Below are 22,663 nucleotides of genomic sequence, written 5' to 3'. Positions count from 1 at the left end.
GATATACAAGCTTTTAAATTCTATTTGTGTTGGTAGAATTACTCGTTAACATATTTTACAGTGGAATTTTAGCTGATCTGCTTACTAGCTACAAAACTGAGCTGTGTTAGGGAGCTGCTGTGGCATTTTAACGTGTGTTTGTGTTTCTAGGTACGAGCACACCAGTTAGTTTTACCACCCTGTGATGTAGTGATCAAAGCTGTAGCTGACTATGTCCGCAATATTCAGGACACTTCTGATTTGGATGCCATAGCTAAAGATGTCTTTCAACATTCACAGGTAAGGAAGGAACAAAGATCATAGGTGTAGACTCATTTTAAAATGCAATTGCACAAATAATCAACTTCTACTGTGTGGGTACTCATGTGCACATGCCTGCCTATCACTATTCTCTCTTATCATTGTCATGTCCAAGGATGTGTAACTTGGGTTTGCTTTTTTGGGTTCTGTAAATTTCCATAATACCAGGTACAGCTTTATGCCATTGTTAACACCAAAGACTTTTAGTAACACAAGCATGGCTACTAACATTTCAGTTTGGGTTGTGTTTGCATTATAGGCCTGAACCTAACAGTGGTGTTGTGACCATGGCTAGCTGAATACTAATCATCGGGATGGTTAAGAGGGATGGAGGGGGGAAAACAACAGATAGGAATCTCTCTAGACTCCCTGTACTGCTTATCAGAAAATCCTGCATTTGAGATAATTAAACGCAGATTGTTAGACAACGAATTTCAAGAACTTAGTAGTAAAATCAGGAACAGCTTCTGTGCAAGTCTAGGGATGGTGTGATGTGAGGAGCCAGCAGCTACTTATCTCCCATTGGACCAACCTGAATCAACACAGGGCATACATGCTAGCAAGACTGAATGTGCCACCTTTGGCAATACTGTAGGGAGATTCCATAAAATACCACTCGCAGAGAGACTATGCCCCTGAGGACAGAGTCATATAAAATCAGTTGTGCATGTTCTTTTGCACTGCACATGCATCAATTGTGCACTGATTTTTTGTTAGTGGGGAGTGGCATTCAGATGAATGTAAGTTAGCCTTACGTTTACTCAGGATAGAGATAAGATGGAGATAGTAGTCAGGTTTCTGCAACATACAGTGAAGATTTGTGAATGTTATACAACCTTAATTTAATAGTTAGATGTAGATTTTGCTGAGAGATTTTATTGTACTGAATCTTACTGCAATCTTGTCTATATGCCCATAAAGGTTTGAGAAATGAGAATACTAGTTCGTGTGTGTGTAATTTTAATAAAGCTTTTAATATGTCTTTTAGTCTAGAACGGATGACAAGGTTAAACGATTTAAGAGAGCAGTTGCATATTATTCAGCAACCAATAAGCCTATGCCATTTCATCCACCACACTACCTAGGTAAGTGTTGAAACTTGCTTTGAGTTGAGTATGATACTGAGAATTTGGTTAAACAGTAGGAGATGACTACCCCAGGGAGGAGATGGGAGACAATAGAGAAATCGTACAACATTTATCCTATTGAATCAGTCAGATTTCATTTTGATATCCTGGATCAGTAGGTAATCTGACCCAGCTGTGGTACCTAGCCGGCACTCTTGTGTCTGCTCTAAGTGTTCTACTCGCGGCTGTCAGAGAAGTTCTGGTCAGTTGAAATTGATGTTACTTATTGGCAGATTAGCTTGTGCACAAGCAGATGTTGGCTTCTCTGCTGTGGTTAGTCACAAGCTCTGGCTTGGACATAACATTAAGCCAGCTAGTCTGTGGTTTGCTTCCCCACTGGGGGAGCAGAGTGTGAGTGCTCAAGCCAGTGTTGCACCCAGACATGGTCATTGTCTGCTGTGGACCTTTCTCTGTGGTTTCATGCCTCTGACCCAGAGCTTTCCAAACTTTTCATGTTGGTGGCACACTTTTTAGACATGGATCATTTTGCGATGCAGTAATCCAGTTTTACTAGCAAACTAACCCTGGGAGGAGTTCAGGGAGTGTTTGTGTGACACACCTACACACTGCAGACTAAAATGTCACGATACACAGTTTAGAAGGCTCTGCTCTGACCGCTTCTTTGCCGTGTACTTGGCAATATTTGATGCAGATTTGGAAATGCAGCCGGTTAAAAGGGGGATTCTTGGGTGAGGTTATTGCTTGCTTTTCTCCTCCAGGATAGCATCCTATTTTGAAATGTTCTTGTGTGTAAGAGAGAGTGTGCATATGTGCCAGTGTGTCTCTTTGTGCAGAAATTCCTTTCAGCAAAGTGAATTTTGCTTCCAAAACAAGATCTAAAGAACTTACAACTAACTTTATCCTGGATAAGTTTTACATCAGATTATTATACACAAATCCTGAGACTAGTCTTAACTATTTCTGAAAATGTTAGTGGTGTGCACCAACTACATTATTCAGTTTGGCCCCTGATTTGGGAAACAGCCCACTTCTATCCAAGATGCTTTATAGGGTGCCCAGTTCAGCTTTGGGTTCATTCAATCTGCTCACCATCCAGATAGCTATTGGAAAGGCAAAAAAAAAAGGCTATATAAACTTTTTCCTCTTTAATTCCAGCTTGACCCATCATTCCACTCTGGTTTCATGATAAGCATAGAGATACTATTTTAGCATTCAGCAGACACACATCCTGTAGGGTTTTTTAAAACGCCTTTTTTGATGAGCTACCGTGATGCATTTCCAGGGATCCCCACTTCACCCTTGGTGTCTCGTACAAATCCTGCTTTACCACTGACAAGGCATTCCTCTATGCTTTGGAATTTGTCTGAATGCAGTGTACAGCCCTATTAAATAAAGAGGTAGAAGAGCACTGTGGTCATTTGTCATAACTAACTGTTCTAGTCTACACATGTAACCATATGGAAATCTAAAACTAGAACTTTTAATAAAGGTAACATTTGTTGCATTAGTGAAATAGTTTTTAAAATAGAAAATGCTTGGAACTGGGGCAAAACACCATCTGGATAAATGTCAGTTCCCCATCTGTGGGTTTTGTCTCTTCTGAAGTGATGTCACCTCACCTCAGTTTGCTGTGGAAATCACAATAATTTGGACTTGATCACACAGAATAGTGAGTGCTGCAAGACTTGCCTTTTTACGCCAAGACAGCCACACAATAACCTACCTATTCTGAGATAAGCTATCTTGTCAAAATGGTACAGATTTGAGTTAGTTTTACTTTTCTATCTCCCAGGTTGATGGGTAACATATAGAAATCGGTTCTCTCTCTTCTGGAGAAATCCTACATAACAAGTCTTCATTAGACTAATTGAAAGCAGATATATTAATGGCTGTAAAGTGTTGTTTGAACTTGGTTTCCTCTTACATGACATATCCATCTTCATGTGTCTGACTCTCTTCAAGTCTTGATTTCTGACCGACAGAGAGAAATGTGTTACCAATCAAAAAGACTTCTTAATAACTTGTTGCTGAGAGAGTATCCTGGTTAAAGTGAGAAAAGACTTCAAAGATTTCATATTTGTTCTTCTGTTCTTGCGTGTTGCACACGAACTGAGGATATTAAAAACAAACCACTTCAGAACTGGATGCAGAATTAAAATTGCTGCACTTCCTGTTCTGCGGGGATATAGAAAGTAAACAATGGATACTAAAATGGTGGGAGTGACTGTAACATAAACAGAACAGGAACAGATAGTGGAAAGAAAAAATAAATGATCAGACTAGGAGGAAGTGAATGTGTCTCCTGAGAGAGGCAGAAAATGAAACAAAACTGACAGTCAGTGTGTGTGTGTTGAAGTAACCTGTACTATAGGAAATGAGGTCAAAGCTTTAAAGAACAAAAGCCTAATATCAGGCATTTGTTCTTACATGATTACTTTTTCCTATTGAGGATTCAGCTAAAATGCAACTCTGGCCAGGCTGTGCATGAGACTGAATTTGTTTTGATTTTTCCTGTAATAGCCAGACCAAATCAATTTGGAATGCCGGGTATAGTGCCACCGTATGTCTCTGCTCAGATGCTTAACATTCCACAGACCCCTCTCCAAGCAAAGCATGTGGCAAGTATACTCTGCTATTTCCTCTTTCTCCCCACCAGCACTCTTCAATTGTTTTTGAGAAATGTGTGTCGCGCATATATAGAGTTATGAGCAGTTTGCTCTGATTTATGAAGAAGCAGCTATAATTTATGATATACTTTCCTCCCCTTTAGGCCCAGCATATGTCTAGTCAAGGTAATACCCAAGGTCAGGGTCCATATCCCTATAGCCTCTCAGAACCAGCCATCACCTTGGATGCAGGTGGGAAAAATATTTCTGAGCAGAACAACTACAGCAACATTCCTCATGAAGGAAAACATACACCACTATATGAACGATCCTCTCCAATAAACCCAGCTCAGAGTGGGAGCCCCAATCATGTGGATTCAACATACTTTCCTGCCTCTTCTACATCATCATCTTCCGACAATGATGAAGGCAGTGGCGGCGCTGTGAAGTAAGTACATCATGTGTTTCTAGCAAGAAAGTTGCTAGTAGCTTCTTTGAATTTACTGTCACAGAGAAATGTTCCTGCACCTGCTGTTGTTTCTATATTCAGTCGATGTGATTCTATTTAATTGCAATGTATTTTGTCTTTGTTTTGTTAATGCTGGTGGCACAGAAATGTTTTCAGATAAATGAGCAAAATTTAAAAAGTAAACTAATCTTGTATCTGCCAAGACGTAGAGGTTATTAAATTTTTGCTACAACAATGTTTATTAGTTGTGTGTATGATGTGCAGGGTAGGAAGTGTATAAGCTTATACCAGACAATGTTAAGTGTTGGATCCTTTAAAATGATTGATTTGTGAAATAGGTAGAGAGCAGAGGCAACAGTATTTGGCTTCCCAATTTCCCCTGGTTGGCTAAAGAGAGTGAAGACTTATTTCAGAAATTAGTTTATATCAGTTAGAAGGTTAGTAGCCCAATTTTTACTGGTATGTGCATGTGCCTATGTTAGCCATTTTTCACCTAAAGGGGGGGGGGAGCTCTTTTGAATATACAGTCATACCTCGGGTTAAATATGCTTCAGGTTGAGCGTTTTCAGGTTATGCTCCGCGGCGACCCGGAAGTAACAGAATGCGTTACTTCCGGGTTTCGCTGCTCGCGCATGCGCAGACGCTCAAAATGATGTCATGCGCGGAAGCGGCGAAACGCGACCCGCAGACGTGCAGTCGTGTGTTGCGTTCTACTCAGGATGCGAACGGGGCTCCGGAACGGATCCTGTTCACATCCAGAGGTACCACTGTATATAAAACTTCATTGCCTGGTCCCCTGGAGACTACTCTTACTTGCCATAGGCCATCAGGTAAGTGGCTGTTCACCTGTCAACTTTACACAACTTAGGGTGCAAGTATCACCCCTAACAACAAACTTATGCAACAATCTTATTTTTGTTCCATCCTTTTAATAAATTCCCACGGATGCTTACAAAAATCCAAGATGAAATAATATGATATAATTAAAACATACAACAAGTACACTAAAAGCAGCAGTTCTAAAAGAACAGCTGCACTTAAGCCAAATTAAAATGCCTGGGGAAACAGAAAAGCTCTTTGTGTAGCACTTGACATTAGTGTTAAGCACCAGATGAGACGTCCTGGAGAAAGTATTTTGGCACCACAGGCTTTCTTCCAGGTGGAAGCGAACCTAGAAAAGGACCTTTGCTGAAAACCTTAGCACATGGGGTCAGTTGCATGTGGAGAAACATGATATCCCTGGTGCCCTCGACTCAAACCATGAAGGTGTGCTAAAGGTCAAAAAACACTTTGAATTGAACGTAGAAACAAACTGCAAATACGCAAGGGGGGTTGTGTTTATCTTGATACTATTTAACAGTACCTTTGAATTATAATTCTGAAAATAAAAATAGTGTGGCATTCTTCCCCCCTCCCCCAGTCATGTTGGTGGGAACAAATTGCGCTGGGAGAAAACAGGAACCCAGTCAGAAAATCAAGGACGTGGGGATCCAGGAGACCAAACAAAGGTAGAGTCCTTCTTAGCACTATAGTCTGTGTTGATGAGACTTTATATGCACAGTTGAATCCTGTGATTTTCCTAAAAATAAAAAAAACTGCTTTTGTAAGGTGATATTTGAAAAGCTCTTGACACCTGAAGGGCAATGAGCTCTGTGCATGCATGCATATGACTTTTAACTTCATTTGCAAGTATATTCAAATTTTACTTTCAAAAATTCTCTTAGAGATGCTTGATATTTAGTTGCAAAGCTTCCACGTTTAAAGCTAGAGGAAGATGTTCCTGTTATAGATTACTTTTTATGTCTATTACAGGCAGAAGGTTCCTCTACTGTTTCTTCAGGAAACCAGGCAGCTGAAGCTAAAGGGAACCAAGTCAATAGTGCACAAATCCCATGTCTGTTGTCAATGCCCACCAGGAACCATATGGATATTACCACTCCTCCATTACCACCTGTAGCACCAGAAGTATTAAGAGTGGCAGAGCACAGACACAAAAAGGGGTTAATGTATCCCTACATATTTCATGTTCTAACCAAGGTAAGGTTTTCGGAGTTTTAAGTAGCACCAGAATCCTAAAAGGATTGGTGAATGCTTGCTGTTGTCCCTTGCTTTTAATTAATTAGTGCAAACATAGCCGAAGCCCTGGTGCTTCTAAAGCTTTCCTTTCCTGGGGTTTCTAAAAATGTTTAGAACTCCCCCCCTCCCTTTGAAATGCCATACCAACCATCTGTTTGGATCAGGGGAGATGTGAAGATTCTTGTATGCACTGGAATGACTTCTGCTGTTGCACTCCCAAGATTCTGTAGCGTGTATATGTTAAAATAATTTAATAGCGTTTCTGACTTCTTGCCCCATCAACCTATTCATGTCTGGCAACAGAGTCTGCTGGGCTTGACCCAAATGACGTAAACAGGGTACTTCCACAGTAGTGGAAGAGACCCTGTTTCCCCTAATGCTGTTGAGAAAAACTGGACCATTCTTTTCCTCACAATTTACCAGTTATTCAACAGTGGGTCCTGAGGTCTACAGTTTTTAGGACCTTGATCTCAGTGTGCTTCTCTCATGACTGGTGTGCCCCAGCATCAATAAGTCCTCCAGGCAACTGTCCTCAGGCTGAACACTGGATAAAAAACGAATCAGTTAATCAACCAATGAGATTTTAGGTCTTGAATTATTTTTATTATGAAAAATGTATCCAAGACTTTAACGCAAAGTGGTTTCTTTATATTGTGCATTTTATCGTAGCTAATAGGTGCTGAGAGCTAGACTACTACTACTAATGCTGGAATCTGCAAGAGTTTGTATGCTACTAATCATTTTGTTCATGTACAGGGTGAAATTAAAATTGCAGTTTCTATTGAAGATGAAGCAAACAAAGACCTGCCTCCTGCTGCTCTTCTTTATAGGCCAGTTCGTCAGTATGTTTACGGTGTCCTGTTCAGTTTGGCAGAAAGCAGGAAAAAAACTGAGAGGCTTGCCTTTAGAAAGAACAGACTTCCTCCAGAATGTATGTATCTGCCTTCTACTATTATTGCTGGCTGAGCTCGGACATCATACCAAACTATAGTTTGCACCAGCCATGTTTTAGATTGTCATTTGAGCCAAACGTATAGGCATATATGTTTTAGAGATACTGGACTGCTTTCATTTTTCATCTGTTCAGCCCTCCTATGTTATCTATTTATTTTATTTAAACAGGATTTATATACCGCTTCATCATCTGTAACCTCAAAGCAGTTTACATATTCCACGTAGGCAACAGACGTCCACTTGCACAATGGAACTTCCCCCCTTCCTCCTCTCCCTTTTCACCTGCCATGCACCCTCAAAATCTGCTCCAGAGCCTCAGGAGTAAATTCGGGTTGGGGGAGTCATTGGGGTTGAAGAGGAAGAAGTCCTGTTGTGCGAGCAGAAATCCATTCTCATAGTGTTGGATACAACTGTTAGAATGGAATTAAAAGATTCTGGAGGAGAAACAATGGCCACAGCTATGGTTTATCAGTTCAGACATCACTGTCATTGTTAGTATAACTGTAATTTCTAATTAATGGATTTCTGACTGATTAAAAAATGGATTTGTTAACTCAGATACCATCCAAAATTAGTTAAGCTTCGTATAATGTTTGAACAGTCAGCATTTCCTTATAAAGCTTTATATACCACTTTTATACTACAATCTAAACAGCAGTTCTTTGAATTTTGCTACAAACACAAATCTTAAAACTTACTAATGCAATTGTAAAATAGTAGCAGCAAAAGACATCTGTAGCTGAAATACAATATTTCATTCTTCCCCGACCTTGTTGGAGGAAAATTTATATATAATTATCATATTAAGAATTCAGTTTTGAAGTGACTTCTGGGTTACTTTTAAAAGTGAGTGTGTTGGAGGATTGAACTAAGTGCATTGTTAGGTTGTATTTTGTGTAAAATAGGCCTCTCTCCTGAATGTTGACACAAACAGTTAAGCAATAACCTTGATGGGACAGCACCAAACATGGGTTTTTTCTTGCAGATATGTCAAAATCTATAAAGCTACTAGAAATATAATGAGTTAAGTCTCAATAATCCTGTCTGTTGGCATCAGGCAGGCATCTTTGGATTATTCTTTCTGGTGCCTGCTTAAAACATTTTTGTTTAGGCAACCCTATCCAGACATGTAGAAGTTACATGTGCTCTCTCTCTCTCTCTCTCTCTCTTTTTAGCTATTATTGATTTTAATCACCTTTTGAATGTTTTAAAACATTCGTTTTTAACTTTTTATAGAGAATATTTTATTTTATATTTTTGTAAATCGCTTAGAGGTTTTTGTACAATAAAGCAGTATATACATTTTGTTAAATAAAACAAAATAGGAATTACAGAACCATCTAACTTGTGAAATGAAATCTTTTCTGAACCCAGTATTGCTGTTAACGTTTAGTATCTTGTATTCAGCATAGCTGGACAAGAAGAGCTTGAATATGTACCGTGCATAAATGTCCACCTATTGGACACAATTCACTGGAAACATGTCCTGCACAAGGTCCTCTGAAATTAATTCTTCTGATACAACTCAGACCAAATTCACACCAGAGTGGCATGGGATCTTTTGCCATTGCCTGTGCTGAGTGGGAAGGAACCATACTATTTGAGATGAAAACACTGTTCTGGAAACCTGGCAGGGGACAAGCGGGCAGAAGGGGTAAGCACCCCATCTCTTGCCCCCCACACCTCACCTGCACGTGGTCCCTCCACTGCTGCTTTGCAGAGGGCAAACAGTGGCCTGGGTTTCCAAGTGTGAGTAGGCTACAGAATGTGTAGTTCTGGCCTTAGTCTGGCTCTCAGAAAACAGCTTTTCTGATACTCCCCAGAAGGCAGAGGTAAGAGTTCTGTCTTCTGCATTTTGATCTCAATATTGGTTTGCAGTTTTAAAGAGCGTAACAAGATGGCAGTAGTGCTTGGCATACTGTATAAGTCCTATAAAAGCATCAAGCCTGAAGGGAGAAGCAGAACCTTACAGAATGCAGAAATGATCATGCACCAATATTGTTTAACCAAGCTTCACCTTTGTTTTTGGCCTTTGCAAATCTCCATTAAGAAAATACATACAAGCAAACCCCCCCCCCCATTTACATACGTTCAGTATGTGCACGGCTGTGCATACACTCCTTGCACCAAACCCGGAAGTGACCCGAAAACATCACAAAAAGGGGCAGAACAGGGTGTTTGCAGGTTTTTTCAATGGGGTTTCAAATATACACAATTTCACTGACACACGCGATGTCTCAACCTGTAGCCCCCATGTAAATGAGGGGGTTGTCTGAGCTGACTTGGATGCTGTAGGTTAGTTTTCTGTTCAAACAAGGGGTGATAACAGTTCGCACCAACTCCCCTCTACCTGTTGCCCCCTGTACCATATCCCATACTTTTTCTAGTATCCCCTTTCTTCCTGAAGCAGATTTAGAGGAAGTGGACAGGAAAGCTGTATTCTGTTCACAAATGGAAACTTAGAATTCAGGCCAACATACTTACAATAACTTCCAAGATCAGGTAGAATCAGAGCTGGAAGGAACCAAGTCTTGTCTCTCAATACATTTGACTCGTCCAGTGACATATGCAGCCACCAACCTACAATTTCAACTTAGGTGTTAATGCATTTCATAGAAATCCGGGAGATATAAAAATTATCAAGTGTTGTCCATACAAATAAAACTGTATATGAGTAGCTTAAATATGCTGTCTGGATTTCAGCCTTGGTAAATGTGTACAGAAGTTGAAAGTATTTGGTTTCCTTTTTTTCATTCTGTAGTCTCACCGGTGATAATTAAGGAATGGGCTGCTTACAAAGGAAAGTCCCCCCAGACTCCTGAGTTGGTAGAAGCTCTTGCATTTAGGGAATGGACCTGTCCCAATTTGAAGAAACTGTGGCTGGGGAAGGCGGTAGAGGACAAGAATCGACGAATGAGGGCTTTCTTGGCCTGTATGAGGTCAGACACACCAGCAATGCTCAACCCATCTAATGTGCCCACTCACCTTATGGTGCTCTGTTGTGTATTACGGTGAGTACGTTGACTGGATTTTTGTGTAGGGTAAACCCTCATCTAGAGCCACAAGATAGCCACCTACTTTAATCCATTTAAAGACAGAAGTTTCCTCCCATTAGCAATTCCAGTCTCATTCCTGGAACAGATTTTTCATGGCTCCGCTCTTCCTTTTCAGCCTGCTGCACCACCTCAAAATTTGTTCCTGAGGGCTAGGTAGTCTGGAGAGGCTTGGGATATGGGGCTGGAGATCTGCAGGTAGAGGCAGCATCAGTGGTGATCATCCCTGTTGCATGAGTGCGAGAAAATCTTAGGATTCAAGCCCAGGTGTCTTGCCCTTAACTTTGGCAAGTGAATGCAAACCATATGGCTTAACTAATTTAATCTAGCATTAATAATATCTCTATGATGACGTAGTTTTACATGCTCTTCCAAGCTTAGTGTGCTTGAATTTTTCGTATTAAATTTACTGATCTAATATACACCAGGGTTTTTATTGTTGCCACAACGCTAGCTTAAGAAGCATACTGTAAAGCACTTCTTAATTTCATTGATTTCAATAGCAGAATTAAGAATTGAATGTAAATGTCTCCCAATTAAAAAAATAATGGGACTTTTAAGTGCTAACTTTTTGCAGGTTTGTGCCAAGTATTGTTACGTCATTGTATAATTTCCATCTGGTTGTTTGACTTTCAATTCCTATATGCAGAAATTATAAGTAATGGTACCACAGCTTTCCAAGCAATGCTGATTCGGTGCTGTCTGTCTCTGTAGATATATGGTGCAATGGCCTGGGGTTCGGATACTTCGTCGCCAGGAACTTGATGCCTTCCTGGCTCAAGCTTTATCTCCAAAACTATATGAACCTGACCAACTACAGGAACTAAAGGTGACTTTAGAACTTTGCTTCTGTGGGGCTTTTAATCCATACTTAATACAAGCAATCCCATTTCTTTGTCAGTACTCTTAACTTAATCCATATGTGTGTGTTATGCAAGTGTAAGTGTGTGTGTGTGTGTGTGTGCGTGTGTGTGTGTGAGAGAGAGAGAGTGTGAGTGAGAGAAGGGGTTCTGGTTTCAACTCCAAGTGAACTCTAACTTGATCATCGTAATTGTGATATCATCTATTCACTTCTTTACTTGGTGTTTTATTTCCTTTGCATCTGTAGCTTTCAAACTTTTAATAAAGGGTTTCCCAAGAATATATCACTTTCCTTGATTCTCTCTTTTTCCCATGGAACCCCTGTGTGTCAGCTATAAACCAATATTTCTTTAATTATTTCATGGAACTAATTGTGCATCTTCTGTTCAGGAAATAGTCAATTTAATTATAGTCACTTTAATTAGCCGACCCTACTGGGTAACCCTAGGGTTTTAGTGCCTAACCTTGAAACAGAGGGGTTTGGACTTCTGCTAATTAAGTATACTAGTCAAGGTTCTGTTCCATCTCAAAGGAGTCATTGTTTTTGTTTGCCTTGTCTATTGCTTCCCTTTCCTCTCCTCCTCTACTTTCCTGGTCCCCGGTCCATCCCCCATCACTGCCCACTGCTTTCTTGCCAGCAACTTTGATTTCCTTAGAGAGGTATACCTCCCACCATAGCTCTCTAGCCCATCTCACTATCCAAAAAACAAAGAAAACAAAAGAAGAAACAGCCTTGCATGCTCAGTGCACACAAAATGCTGAACTCAGGGGAGAGGGTGGGAAACTAGGGAGAAGGGAAATGGAATAGAGTGGCCAGAACCCTGGACAAAAGTGTTACATTTTGTTGCAGGACCTCTTTTTCTTTTTTTTAAGCTAAATATACTGGTAAGAAGTGATATGCCTAAACCTTTACTGCGGGTGTTTGCTATTCTACTAACTGGATTAATAAAGATCTGCATCTCTAATTTCCATAGTACTTTCTGCTAATCAATACATTCATTTCTCATGGGGTTGCTTTGTTTTAAATATTTTCTTACTCATAACTTGTTTGGACATTCTTTTTCTCTCCCAGCCCCATGCCACCATACAGTGAGGGTGGTCCTTTTCTAGCTTGTCTTGCCACAGGGAGAAGTGGAACAGCCAAACTGATCCCGGGACTGTGCAGAATCCCGTGCCCATGGCAAACCTAAGTCCTTTTTTTTATACGGCTTTTTAAAGCCATTTCCAAATAGATTGCATTCCCAAATTAACTGTGGAAGCTCTAGGTATGGCCACTCATTACCCCTATTGTGAATGAGGGGGCCTGCAAGCCTTATCTCTTCCCACAGACAATCTAGGAGGGAAGCAGAAGGGGAAGAAGCAGAGTTTTCTAAATAGCCTACTTTCTTGTACTGGTTTTTCCACAGTGGTCAAGTCCTGAAAAACAGTTATCTGCAATTTACTTGCATTTGTATTAAATAGTCTGCACTGGGCACATTTTTCAGATACAAAGAAATGTTTAACTACACACAGGCAGACTATTTTAATGGGCTTTAAGCAAGTTTAACTTAACTAGCAGGTGCAAGATCATGTGGCTTTACCTGTACTCTTTCAGTAATAAGCTCTTAATAAGTGTGCTTGAAGCCTATAACTTTGTACAGCTGGTAGAAAACTGCGGTTTCATTTTCTGTCTTCAAAGATTGAAAATTTAGATCCTCGAGGAATTCAGCTGTCAGCATTGTTTATGAGCGGTGTTGACATGGCATTGTTTGCAAATGATGCTTGCGGGCAACCGATTCCTTGGGAGCATTGTTGTCCATGGATGTACTTTGATGGGAAGCTGTTCCAGACCAAGCTCATCAAAGGAACCCGGGAGAAAGTTCCTCTCATTGACCTCTGTGATGGTCAGGTATGTTCGCTCCTCAGGTGTCTGTTATGCCTATGGAAATTGCACTAGTTTTGAGTCAAGTTAGTCAGTTGCAAATCCGTTTGGTAAAAAATAAAATAGAATGCTTACTTTAACTAAATAAATCACATTTGGTAATTAGATTGACTTAATTTGGAAGGCTGTTAAGTCAAAAGGTTGGTGAGTCATACTTTATCTAACATATGTTCGTGCGCATAAATAAAAAGAGCTTGACAAATTGTATTGACCTTATCCTACTAAAGATCCTGGGCCTGTTTGAATGCAGAATACTATGTTTATGTGTTTAAGACCTGATGTTGATTCTTGATTGATAAATGGTTTTGTAGAATAGCATATTTGAATTTAGAAGGGGTCAGTCAGAATATTTAGCTTTCTGGAATAAACAGTAAGAAATATGTTGGTTTCTCAAGATACTTCCTCTGTCACCACTCAAAGATCCAGACATGGGGCTGGGCTGGATCTTCTTCCTGTGAACTGTAGGAAGGAAGACTCGTTGGCCATAACAGGGGTTTGACCAAGAGGCACCTCCATTTGTCGTTCAAATGTGTTTGTGCTGTGTGTTTTTTTATTGTAGACTGAACAAGCTGCCAAGGTTGAAAAGATGCGCCAGAGCATCCTCGAAGGCTTAAATTTCTCCCGGCAGAACCATCCACTTCCTTTTCCTCCACCGCCTGCCATGCCTTTTTATCCAGGTTCTGTATACCCTCGGCACTTTGGGCCACTTCCACCACCTCAGGGCAGAGGCAGAGGCTTTCCTGGTAAGCATGTGCCACTGTTAACATGTAGCATTTCATTCAAAATAAATTTTGACAATGTTATTAGTATAATTAGGCAGGCTTGCCTGGAGCCATCGTTCTATATCTTTAGGCATCAGGCAAAAACTTCCTCTATAACCAGACCTTTGGCCATTAACTATCTGTGGCCTTTTAGAAGTGGGTGGGGTGTTTTAAATGTATTTCTCTTTCCCCCTTAGTTTTGATGTATCTGTGTTGGGTGGCAGGTTTGTTTGGTTTGTTCTAAGTCTCTTTGGGTGGCCTTGGACATATGTGAATTGGACAAGGTAAAGCAACTAACATATTTAATAAATAATAATCACTATTGGCAGTAATAGTATTGATAATGATAATACTATTTGTATAGCGCAGTACTGTGGAATATGTTTCCTTATTTATATGGTTTAGCACATAAACATGCTTACCATCTATAACAATCATGGCATTTGTCATTGTGTGTTGAGTAACTGAAAACCTGGGGTGGGGGGTTGTCAGCTGGTGCTCCCTGTAACTTGTGGACCACCAGATCCTTGAGTCTTACAGGATACCATTGCAAGCTTTAATGCAATGGTGGTTTCTTGAGGCCCCCAGATAAAATAAAGGAAATTCAAAAGGAAGCATCACTTTTGGTCTATCTGTTTGGAAGGGGTTATGAGGAGGGTGTGTTATCCATGGGCGGGGGGGGGGGGAGGCAACCAGAGTGAGGGTGTACGCCTCAACAATTCACATATGACCCAGAATGGTTGGAGACCCCTTGCATTGTCATACTTGATGTAAAGTTCATACTTATGTATGTTTGACAACTGGGAAATATCATCTGGTATTTATATCGCTGACACAATGTGGAGACAGTATAAATTCAGTAGAATATGTTGCAGTACAGTCTGTTGCATTATCACATTAGTGTCTTAAGGTGTATGTTTAACTGCCGTGATCTCCTTATAAAATGACTTACTTAAAGTGACATACAAGCCAACGGTCCAAAATGGTGGATAGGGTCCATATCTTCTGCCTGTTGAAGAATTCCTGTACAACAGGCGGTCAACTGTAAATTAAAAAATGGTTGACAAACTCTCTATGTTCACCAATTTCATGTTTGCTCTTGGGTGCTAAATCGGCATATTCTCAGATGTGCAGCCCTGTGCTTTTGGAGGGGAACTGTGGTCAAGAGCTTATTTTTCGGGGGAACTCCTGTATGTCCCCTCTCCCCTTCACGGTTTTCTCCTGGGTCTCACAGGAGTCTATGGCTTTGGAGGCCCCTATGGGGAAACAGTTGCAACAGGCGCTTATCGAGCCTTCCGGATGGCTGCTGCAGGAGGACACTCCGGAGCCTTCTCTGGCAATGACGGCAACAGGACTAGCAAGTTTCAGGGCGGTAATTATACCAAACCCCTTTTCTTAACATCTTACGGCAGTAGCCTTCTTCACCTCACCCTGGCCTGAGACTTTTCAACAGGGACCTCTGTATTTCTGAAGGGAACAGTGTTTCCCACAATTTCCTCCTTAATAAAATAGTGGAACAGGAAGCGCCCCCCCCCCCATTTTAATTACTTCCAACAAATTCCTGCAAGCTCTCTAACATCAGAGCTTTAGCTAGTAACTGACACTTCTGGCTCTCTGAAGCCCAATGAAGCAGCTGCTGTACTATTAGAGTTGATTGTACAGTATAGAGAAGAATGTACTTCCCTGCCTTCGCTAGCACTGTAGTAATTAGTATGTTAACGCTGGTGCCTAATTTGTAACCACATTTCTTCTATCTGTTTAAGCGCTTTCATTGCTATCAGCTTTATATCTAGCTAACATTTATCCCATAGATTATTGGGAATGATTTGATTATGTCTTGTAAATACTCACACGTGAACACTTGAATTTGAGTTGAGACGTATTCTGGAACAGAGAGGTAATGAAGGTTCTCTCCCTACCCCTGAGTTTTTTAAAGATAAAACACATGTGGGGTGGTTAAAAGTTGGGATTTCTGGCATTCTCTTTGCATGCAGGTAACTCGCACCTTACTGTTTATTTTACTTACAAGATCACAGTTGTGCATGGTGTGAGGAAATAAACAAACCAACAATTGGAGACTGGATTAAACCCACTCTTCCTTTATTTGTTCCCCTTCCCCACCTGCGTACAGCTGCAATCGCAGGTTTACCCAGCTTTGGGAAGGTGCCACGAGACTTCTGGGACCCAGTATCCAGTTGTGGTCTTGGTTACGCTGAGGCCATTGAATCTAACTGGAAAAAATGAGTGCAAAATGGTCATTAATCTCAATGGGATCTAATCTTGAAACAGGGGTGTGTAGATTGTAAATGTAGCATTCTTCAGATTATTGTAAATTATGATGCTGATAATGTTACCCCCAGGAAGGTCCATCCAATCCATTTTAAATAAATTAAAAGAACCTTAATACAAAACTTAGAATCTTTCGTGCCTGAATGTGCCATGAAAACCCAGTCTTTGGAAGGAAAGCAGTATTTTCTGGGAAAGTTGGAAGTCCATGTACTCTGTTCTCTGAATTGTAGCTGCAAATAGCAACCTCTCTTTTCGTCTTTGTACAGGTGTCCAACCTATTCCTTCTCAGGGAGGGAAACTCGAAATAGCTGGCACTGTGGTTGGCCACTGGGCTGGAAGCAGACGTGGTCGTGGAGGGAGAGGGCCGTTTCCTCTGCAGGTGGTTTCTGTCGGAGGGCCCACAAGAGGGTAGGCAGAAATAAATCTTAAATTAATATTGGCTTGACTTTGGAATTTAGCAATGGCAAAAGAAGTGGCAGCTGGCTTTTATTAAAGTACAGAAAAGGGCAATTATTGTATCTTTTATTTCAGAAAGTTTGGGTGTAAAAAATGAATGTGGGTCAGACATTCTGAAAAGATCAGAAATGATTTTACCTAATGGGAAGTTAGCTATAATTATATCACCTATATATAATAGTTAATATCTTTCATGTTGGCCATTGATCTGAACCAAATCTCAACATATAATTCATTCACTATTGTTGCCTGTTTTTACTTATATTTTTCTAAGGCAGCTGCTGCCTATAAGGTATTGATCATTTTACAGGAAGAGGTACTTTGGTTAAGCAGTTTATTTAAAAACGGCAATGAAGAACAAACATGGATCAGTACAGGCTAAACTAGTATGAGATTAGTAAATGTTAACTTCCGAGCATTAAGAATTACTAAAGAGATTATATTTGAAACTTGGCAGCAGGATTAATTGGGGGGGGGGGGGCGGAATAGGTGCTGACTTCTATCCATACCAGTTTTCAGTGTTTGGTTTGCTGGTACTTTACACAGCAACTGCAAGAACGTAAGTGGAATAAACATTTGTTTGAACAACTTTCACATTATAAAAAATAAATATTTCTAGAACCTTCTTAATGATATAGAGAACCAGCCTTCTGATTGTGAGGACCAAAAGACTGTGCTGTAGGTGTTTTTTTTTAATGGAAACTTTCTTTTTTTCTATTAAAAATACAGAAATATATCTAAAGTTTAAATGTGTTTTTAACTTGTTTCTCACTCAATGCAGACGCCCGAGAGGAGTTATTTCCACTCCAGTGATAAGAACGTTTGGCAGAGGAGGAAGATACTATGGGAGAGCATATAAGAACCAGGGAACAATTCAGGTATTGGGAGAAATCATTTACGAAACTGAGAGTCAGAAAAGATTTTGGTCACATGAGTTTAGGTGACAATCATGTATACAACAATTTAACTATAGACATGGAAGTAGGAGGATAGACTGGATGAAAGAACCGTATGACCGTAGAACTAAATTATATTGGCCTTTAATTTGACTTGTTTTTTCGCTGCCTTTTCCCCTATCTTGGGGGGGGGGTGGAGTTTGTGAATTGCACTCACCTCTTTCAAAGGTTAATTCTTAACATAGGGCACAATTTGCCCTAAGGAGCCCCTTCAGCGGAAGTCCTGTGCAAAGAATTTCCATTTCCCCTACTCTTCTTTCCCTGAAATTGGCTCCTAGGGTGGAGGGCGGCTTAGGAGAACCCCCAGAGCAGGGGGAAGGATAGTTCCCCCTGCCAAGCTGATGCTGAATCCCTCCTTTATCTGCAACTCACACCTTTTGTTTTAGCTCAGTAATCAAAAGGGTAATAGGGTTTACTGCCAACATGGTCAGCTTACTTCATCATTTTCCCATTGCTTTTGTTGCACTCTGATTGCATTTGCTCAGCAGTTCTGGATGTTAAATTAAGTCTTGTAATATAATATACTGGCATTAAGCAGATGAGATTGTCAGGAGTGCATGATAAAACTAATTTTTCACATACGTATCTGTACTTAAAGGGTCACATATATAAAGCAACTCAAGATGGAGAAGGGGAATAATAGAAAGGGCAGTGTAAGTGATGTCTATGTGGATATGTACACTTACATAGACACCTTACATTGGCTCTGCAAAAGAGCTGTGGATGAACGACGTCATTGGGGGTGGGGTTTTTCCACATTTTGATGTCAGGATTGGCATGCTTTTAATCAGTGATTCAGATACCTAAACTGTTATATTTAATTATGGGTGATAGTCAGCTGTCGTGTGCCACCGTTCACATGTCATGGCAAGCCAAGTTATAACTTACGGGGACCATTCAAGTGTGCTGGCTCTTGGGAATGAGATAGCAGCTGCTTTGTTCCCCATCAGTCCTTTTAGCTTAGCCTGGCACAGCAGCTAAGCCAAGATTCGACTTAGCATGCCATCCAAATCCAGGATTGTGGTTAAGGAGGACAGAGCTTAATCACAATTCCAGGTTTGGACAGCCTACAAAGCCAAAACTTGCTTTAGCTGCCGGCTGCCCTGAGTACATACTGCCAAGGAGGAGAGAATCATCTGCAGCCTTCTCCTTGGGAGCCAGCAGGCCGTGATTTGGCCAGCTTTGCCAGATTTGTCGCTTGCTTCTTAAAATGAAATCTAACTTGCTGAACAGTTTCCAAGTGACTGGTCAGCACCCTCCTTAATCCAGAGTGGCTCTTCAGACCATGAAGAATAGGGCAACAGGCCCCAGGTGTGAGTTTTTCAAATTTTATTTCTAGTTCATATTTGTAAATGCTGTGTCAATCCAATAAAGGGAAATAAATAACCTTGCATGGCATCTACAGTAATTTCCAAAGCGATACCCAAGTTAGTCTCTCACAGCAAAAAGAATAAAGAGACTAACACATGGCCTTCAGTTTTATGGACTCAAGACCATTTCACACATCTGAAGCTTAAAAGCTTATGTCATAACAAATGTGCTAATCTTTAATAGCTATTTGTTTTACTGCAGTAAGAAACCAGAGGAGCATGGCCCAGTTTGCATATACTGCTCAGCCAAATGTGGTTTGGTGTGAATAAGAGAGAGAGAGAGAGAGTGTGTGTGTGTATGAGATTGCAGCTGCTTTGCTCTTCCCCAGTCATTCCTTTGCTGCATAACAATAAACCGTTTGGTGCAATACAGGGTTGGGAGACTGGATCTAGCGAGTGAACCAGATCCTTACTTTGCCCTCACCCACTGGCCAACTTAGAGGTGGGGAGGCCCGCCGGTCAGTAAGTCACCTGACATCGAAAGGATGTCATGTGACCTGCTTTCCTTTGCTTGCGCTGTTTGCCGATCTGTAGTCCCTTTTGCCTCGTATATCTGACATCATTGAGGGCATGTGTGTGTGGCTTGGTCAAAGCAGCCATGTGGGCCAACTGGCAAGGCCTGGCAGCTTAATTAGGTCCATAGGCCAGAGCCTCCCCATTAGCCTACCTTGACAGTTAAACCCCAACTCTTAGCTTACCTCTTTTCAAACCTTGAGCTGTAACCAGAGTTTGTCCTATACAGTAGAACCTCTACTTACGACCACCTCTACTTGGGCCTGATCCAAGTTGCGACTGCGGCAAACCCGGAAGTAAATACCAGGTTTGCGGCGATTCGCACACAATCAGAAGCGGCTTCTGCCGTCTGCACATGCGCAGAAGCGCGCTGCTGCCGAATGCGCCTGCATGCAGCGGCGCTTCTATCAGCGACCCGGATCAACTTACGGACGGACCCCTGGAACTGATTACATCTGTAAGTAGAGGTTCCACTGTAGTTAACAGCTTCTGGTTTGTCTGGGAGCATTTAACCATGAGGAGTGCAGATTTCGACACCATGCTAAGGCATATCATGGCTTAACTTTGCAGAGCAGCTGTGGAGAGGACTAAAGTAGCTGCTGTCTCCTCTCCATGCTGAGCCAAGGACTCTGACGGGCAATACTGCCCTACCTAAATTATGTACTTATAACCCACCTGTCTTCTCTTTTATTTTAAAATAGGGCAAACCTCCTTATGCTGCTTCAGCAGAAGAAGTGGCCAAAGAACTTAAGTCAAAATCAGAGGAATCCAAGTCCTCTATTGTGTCTTCAGAAGGATCCCTGGCTGAAAATGGAGTAGTGAACGAGGAGAAACCAGCCTCCCAGATGAATGGGAGTACAGCAGACGTCAGGGCTTCCAACCAGTCTGAAAGTGCCTTGAGTAATGACTCTAAAACGTGCAATACAAATCCTCACTTAAATGCACTAAATGCAGACAGTGTTTGCCATAAAGATGATACTCTTGAGGCCACTGTCTTAAAAAAAGAAGAGTAAACTTATTTTTTATAGAGGGTGAAGGATGTTGGAAGGGTCAGGATTAGGAATATCTGGAAAGAAAGAGAGCCTACAGTTACGTACATTTTTTCCTTTCCGTAAGAGAAAAATGAGGACTTTGGAAATTTGGATCCCTCTTGGATGTCAGAGATTTAAAGAACACATTTTTAGTTTTAACCAGTTGTAGTCAAAATGCTACAATACAACAAAAATGAAAGAGAATGAAGAGCATTTGACTCCCGCACTTAAAATGAAGTATACACAAAGTTTAAACTGGTTATGACAAAAGCTCGTAGTTTTTGTTTCTTGAGATATATTAAAACAACAACAACAACAAATTTTGGCAGTCTTTCAGTATATATAGCTTGAAATATAATTTTTAGTATTTGGCACCATATGTATGCCATTATATTTGATTTTGCATTACTGTGTCACAAAGCTTTCTTTAAGGCTTTGATTTCATGATTATGGGGGGGAAAGGCACAACCACAGTTCTTTCTTTTCTTAAATTTCATCACTGTTGATGTGGTTCTTTTTATGTTTAAAATGTGCAAACTATCAAAAAAAAATTATAGAGTAATATTGGAGTTCTGCTGATTTTAAATATACATCATACATACTTTACAAGCAAGGTAAAATGGATTTAACTTTAAAATCATAGAAGATGCAAATGACCTTTTCAAAACAAACACAATGTGTTCTGATACTTTTTGTGACTAATACCATGCATCCGTGATCAATGAACTATGTGGTTTTGAATCAGACGTAGACCATTAGTACTACTATTTGAGCTAAACTTCTGCATGGTTCATAATTTTTAAAGTGTGTAGTTAATATTATGCATGTTATTGTCCTCTTTCTTCCATTCTTACAAGTACTGTGCCCATTTGCAAAACAAAAAAAAGCTAATAATCAGTAATAGTCCTATAAAAGATGTTAACTATGTTTAGTCATTGACTGATCTTGCTCTAACCTTAAAATTTTGTGATTATTGACCTCTGTTGCATTTATTCTAAAACAAAAAAATTATCTAGCCGTTTTGAATATCAACGTTACCCTGGTGTACTCATTGCTGTATGCATTATTGTTCTCTGTTGCTGTTTTATGCCTTCATATTAGCAAATATGAAATTCTGTGGAAAAACAAAAAAAAGCTTTGATCTTCAAGAAATACCCCCCTTCTGTAGCAGGAAACAAATGGCTTGTTCTTGAGAACTTTCCCATCAAGAATTTAGTATAAGCAAATATACCTGTATCATTTTGATGTTTTTGTTAGTGTTTCCAAACTTAATGTACTTCAAAATCAGAATCATTTCTTTATATTTGTTTTCATATAATTCTCCTGATGCTCTTCATCACACATTAGTGATCAGAAATGAGGTGTAATTCCCCATTCCCTGCCCGCAAGAGCTAAGTAGGTATCTTAATGTAAGTTGAAGGGAGTTCTGCCCCAACTCATGGATTGTGCAAGAATGAACTACTGTTGGGTTTGATTGGTTGTAGATGGATTGTGGTGTGGTGTATTTGAAGGCTATTGAATGCAACTTACAATGCTTAATAAAAATCTTTATTCTTTTAGTATAAAATTGCTGTACGGCGTCTTGATTTGTATGCTCTCTTGTGATCCTATAAAATTCTCTTTTTCACAGAAAAAGAAGCAATCTTCAAGCATGTTTTCAGTGCTTCCTGTTGACCCCAGAAATGTAAAGTTAATAAAAATTACAATAGCACAGTGCTATTAATTTATTACAGATATTTATAAACAGCTTTGCAGTCAAAATATATCAAATCATCCAACAATAAGATAAAATGAGTGGTAAAATGCAGACTAAATTTAATAAAACCATTTCTACAATTACTTTTTCAATTGAAAATTCAATTGGTTAAATTAAATGACTGGGTCATCTTAAGGAAAGCCTTCAAAATGTCTTCAGTAGTTGCCTAAGCTTCAAGATGCTATGTATAAAGGTATAAAGGG

At 40.2% G+C, this 22,663-nt stretch overlaps 1 protein-coding gene across 1 annotated transcript in view; it reads left to right on the top strand.

Annotated features, from left to right (window-relative positions):
- Positions 1-22,271, top strand: part of FAM120A (family with sequence similarity 120 member A) — a 50,801-nt gene extending 28,530 nt beyond the window's left edge. Inside the window, exons 4-18 of the mRNA XM_081898378.1 lie at positions 151-279; positions 1,289-1,385; positions 3,909-4,006; positions 4,159-4,442; positions 5,884-5,971; positions 6,276-6,500; positions 7,296-7,470; positions 10,255-10,504; positions 11,261-11,375; positions 13,086-13,295; positions 13,888-14,071; positions 15,324-15,461; positions 16,645-16,786; positions 17,616-17,712; positions 20,375-22,271. Coding sequence (XP_081754504.1) covers positions 151-279; positions 1,289-1,385; positions 3,909-4,006; positions 4,159-4,442; positions 5,884-5,971; positions 6,276-6,500; positions 7,296-7,470; positions 10,255-10,504; positions 11,261-11,375; positions 13,086-13,295; positions 13,888-14,071; positions 15,324-15,461; positions 16,645-16,786; positions 17,616-17,712; positions 20,375-20,686 — 2,544 coding nt within the window. The 3' untranslated portion in view covers positions 20,687-22,271. The remainder of the gene's footprint in view (positions 1-150; positions 280-1,288; positions 1,386-3,908; positions 4,007-4,158; positions 4,443-5,883; positions 5,972-6,275; positions 6,501-7,295; positions 7,471-10,254; positions 10,505-11,260; positions 11,376-13,085; positions 13,296-13,887; positions 14,072-15,323; positions 15,462-16,644; positions 16,787-17,615; positions 17,713-20,374) is intronic.
- Positions 22,272-22,663: the final 392 nt, after the last annotated feature.

The sequence above is a fragment of the Podarcis melisellensis genome (genome assembly GCF_964234715.1).
Source record: "Podarcis melisellensis genome assembly, chromosome: 2".
In the NCBI taxonomy this organism is placed as follows: Eukaryota; Metazoa; Chordata; class Lepidosauria; order Squamata; family Lacertidae; genus Podarcis; species Podarcis melisellensis.
Note: the sequence above shows the minus strand (reverse complement) of the source record. Positions and strands in the feature narration are given on the sequence as shown.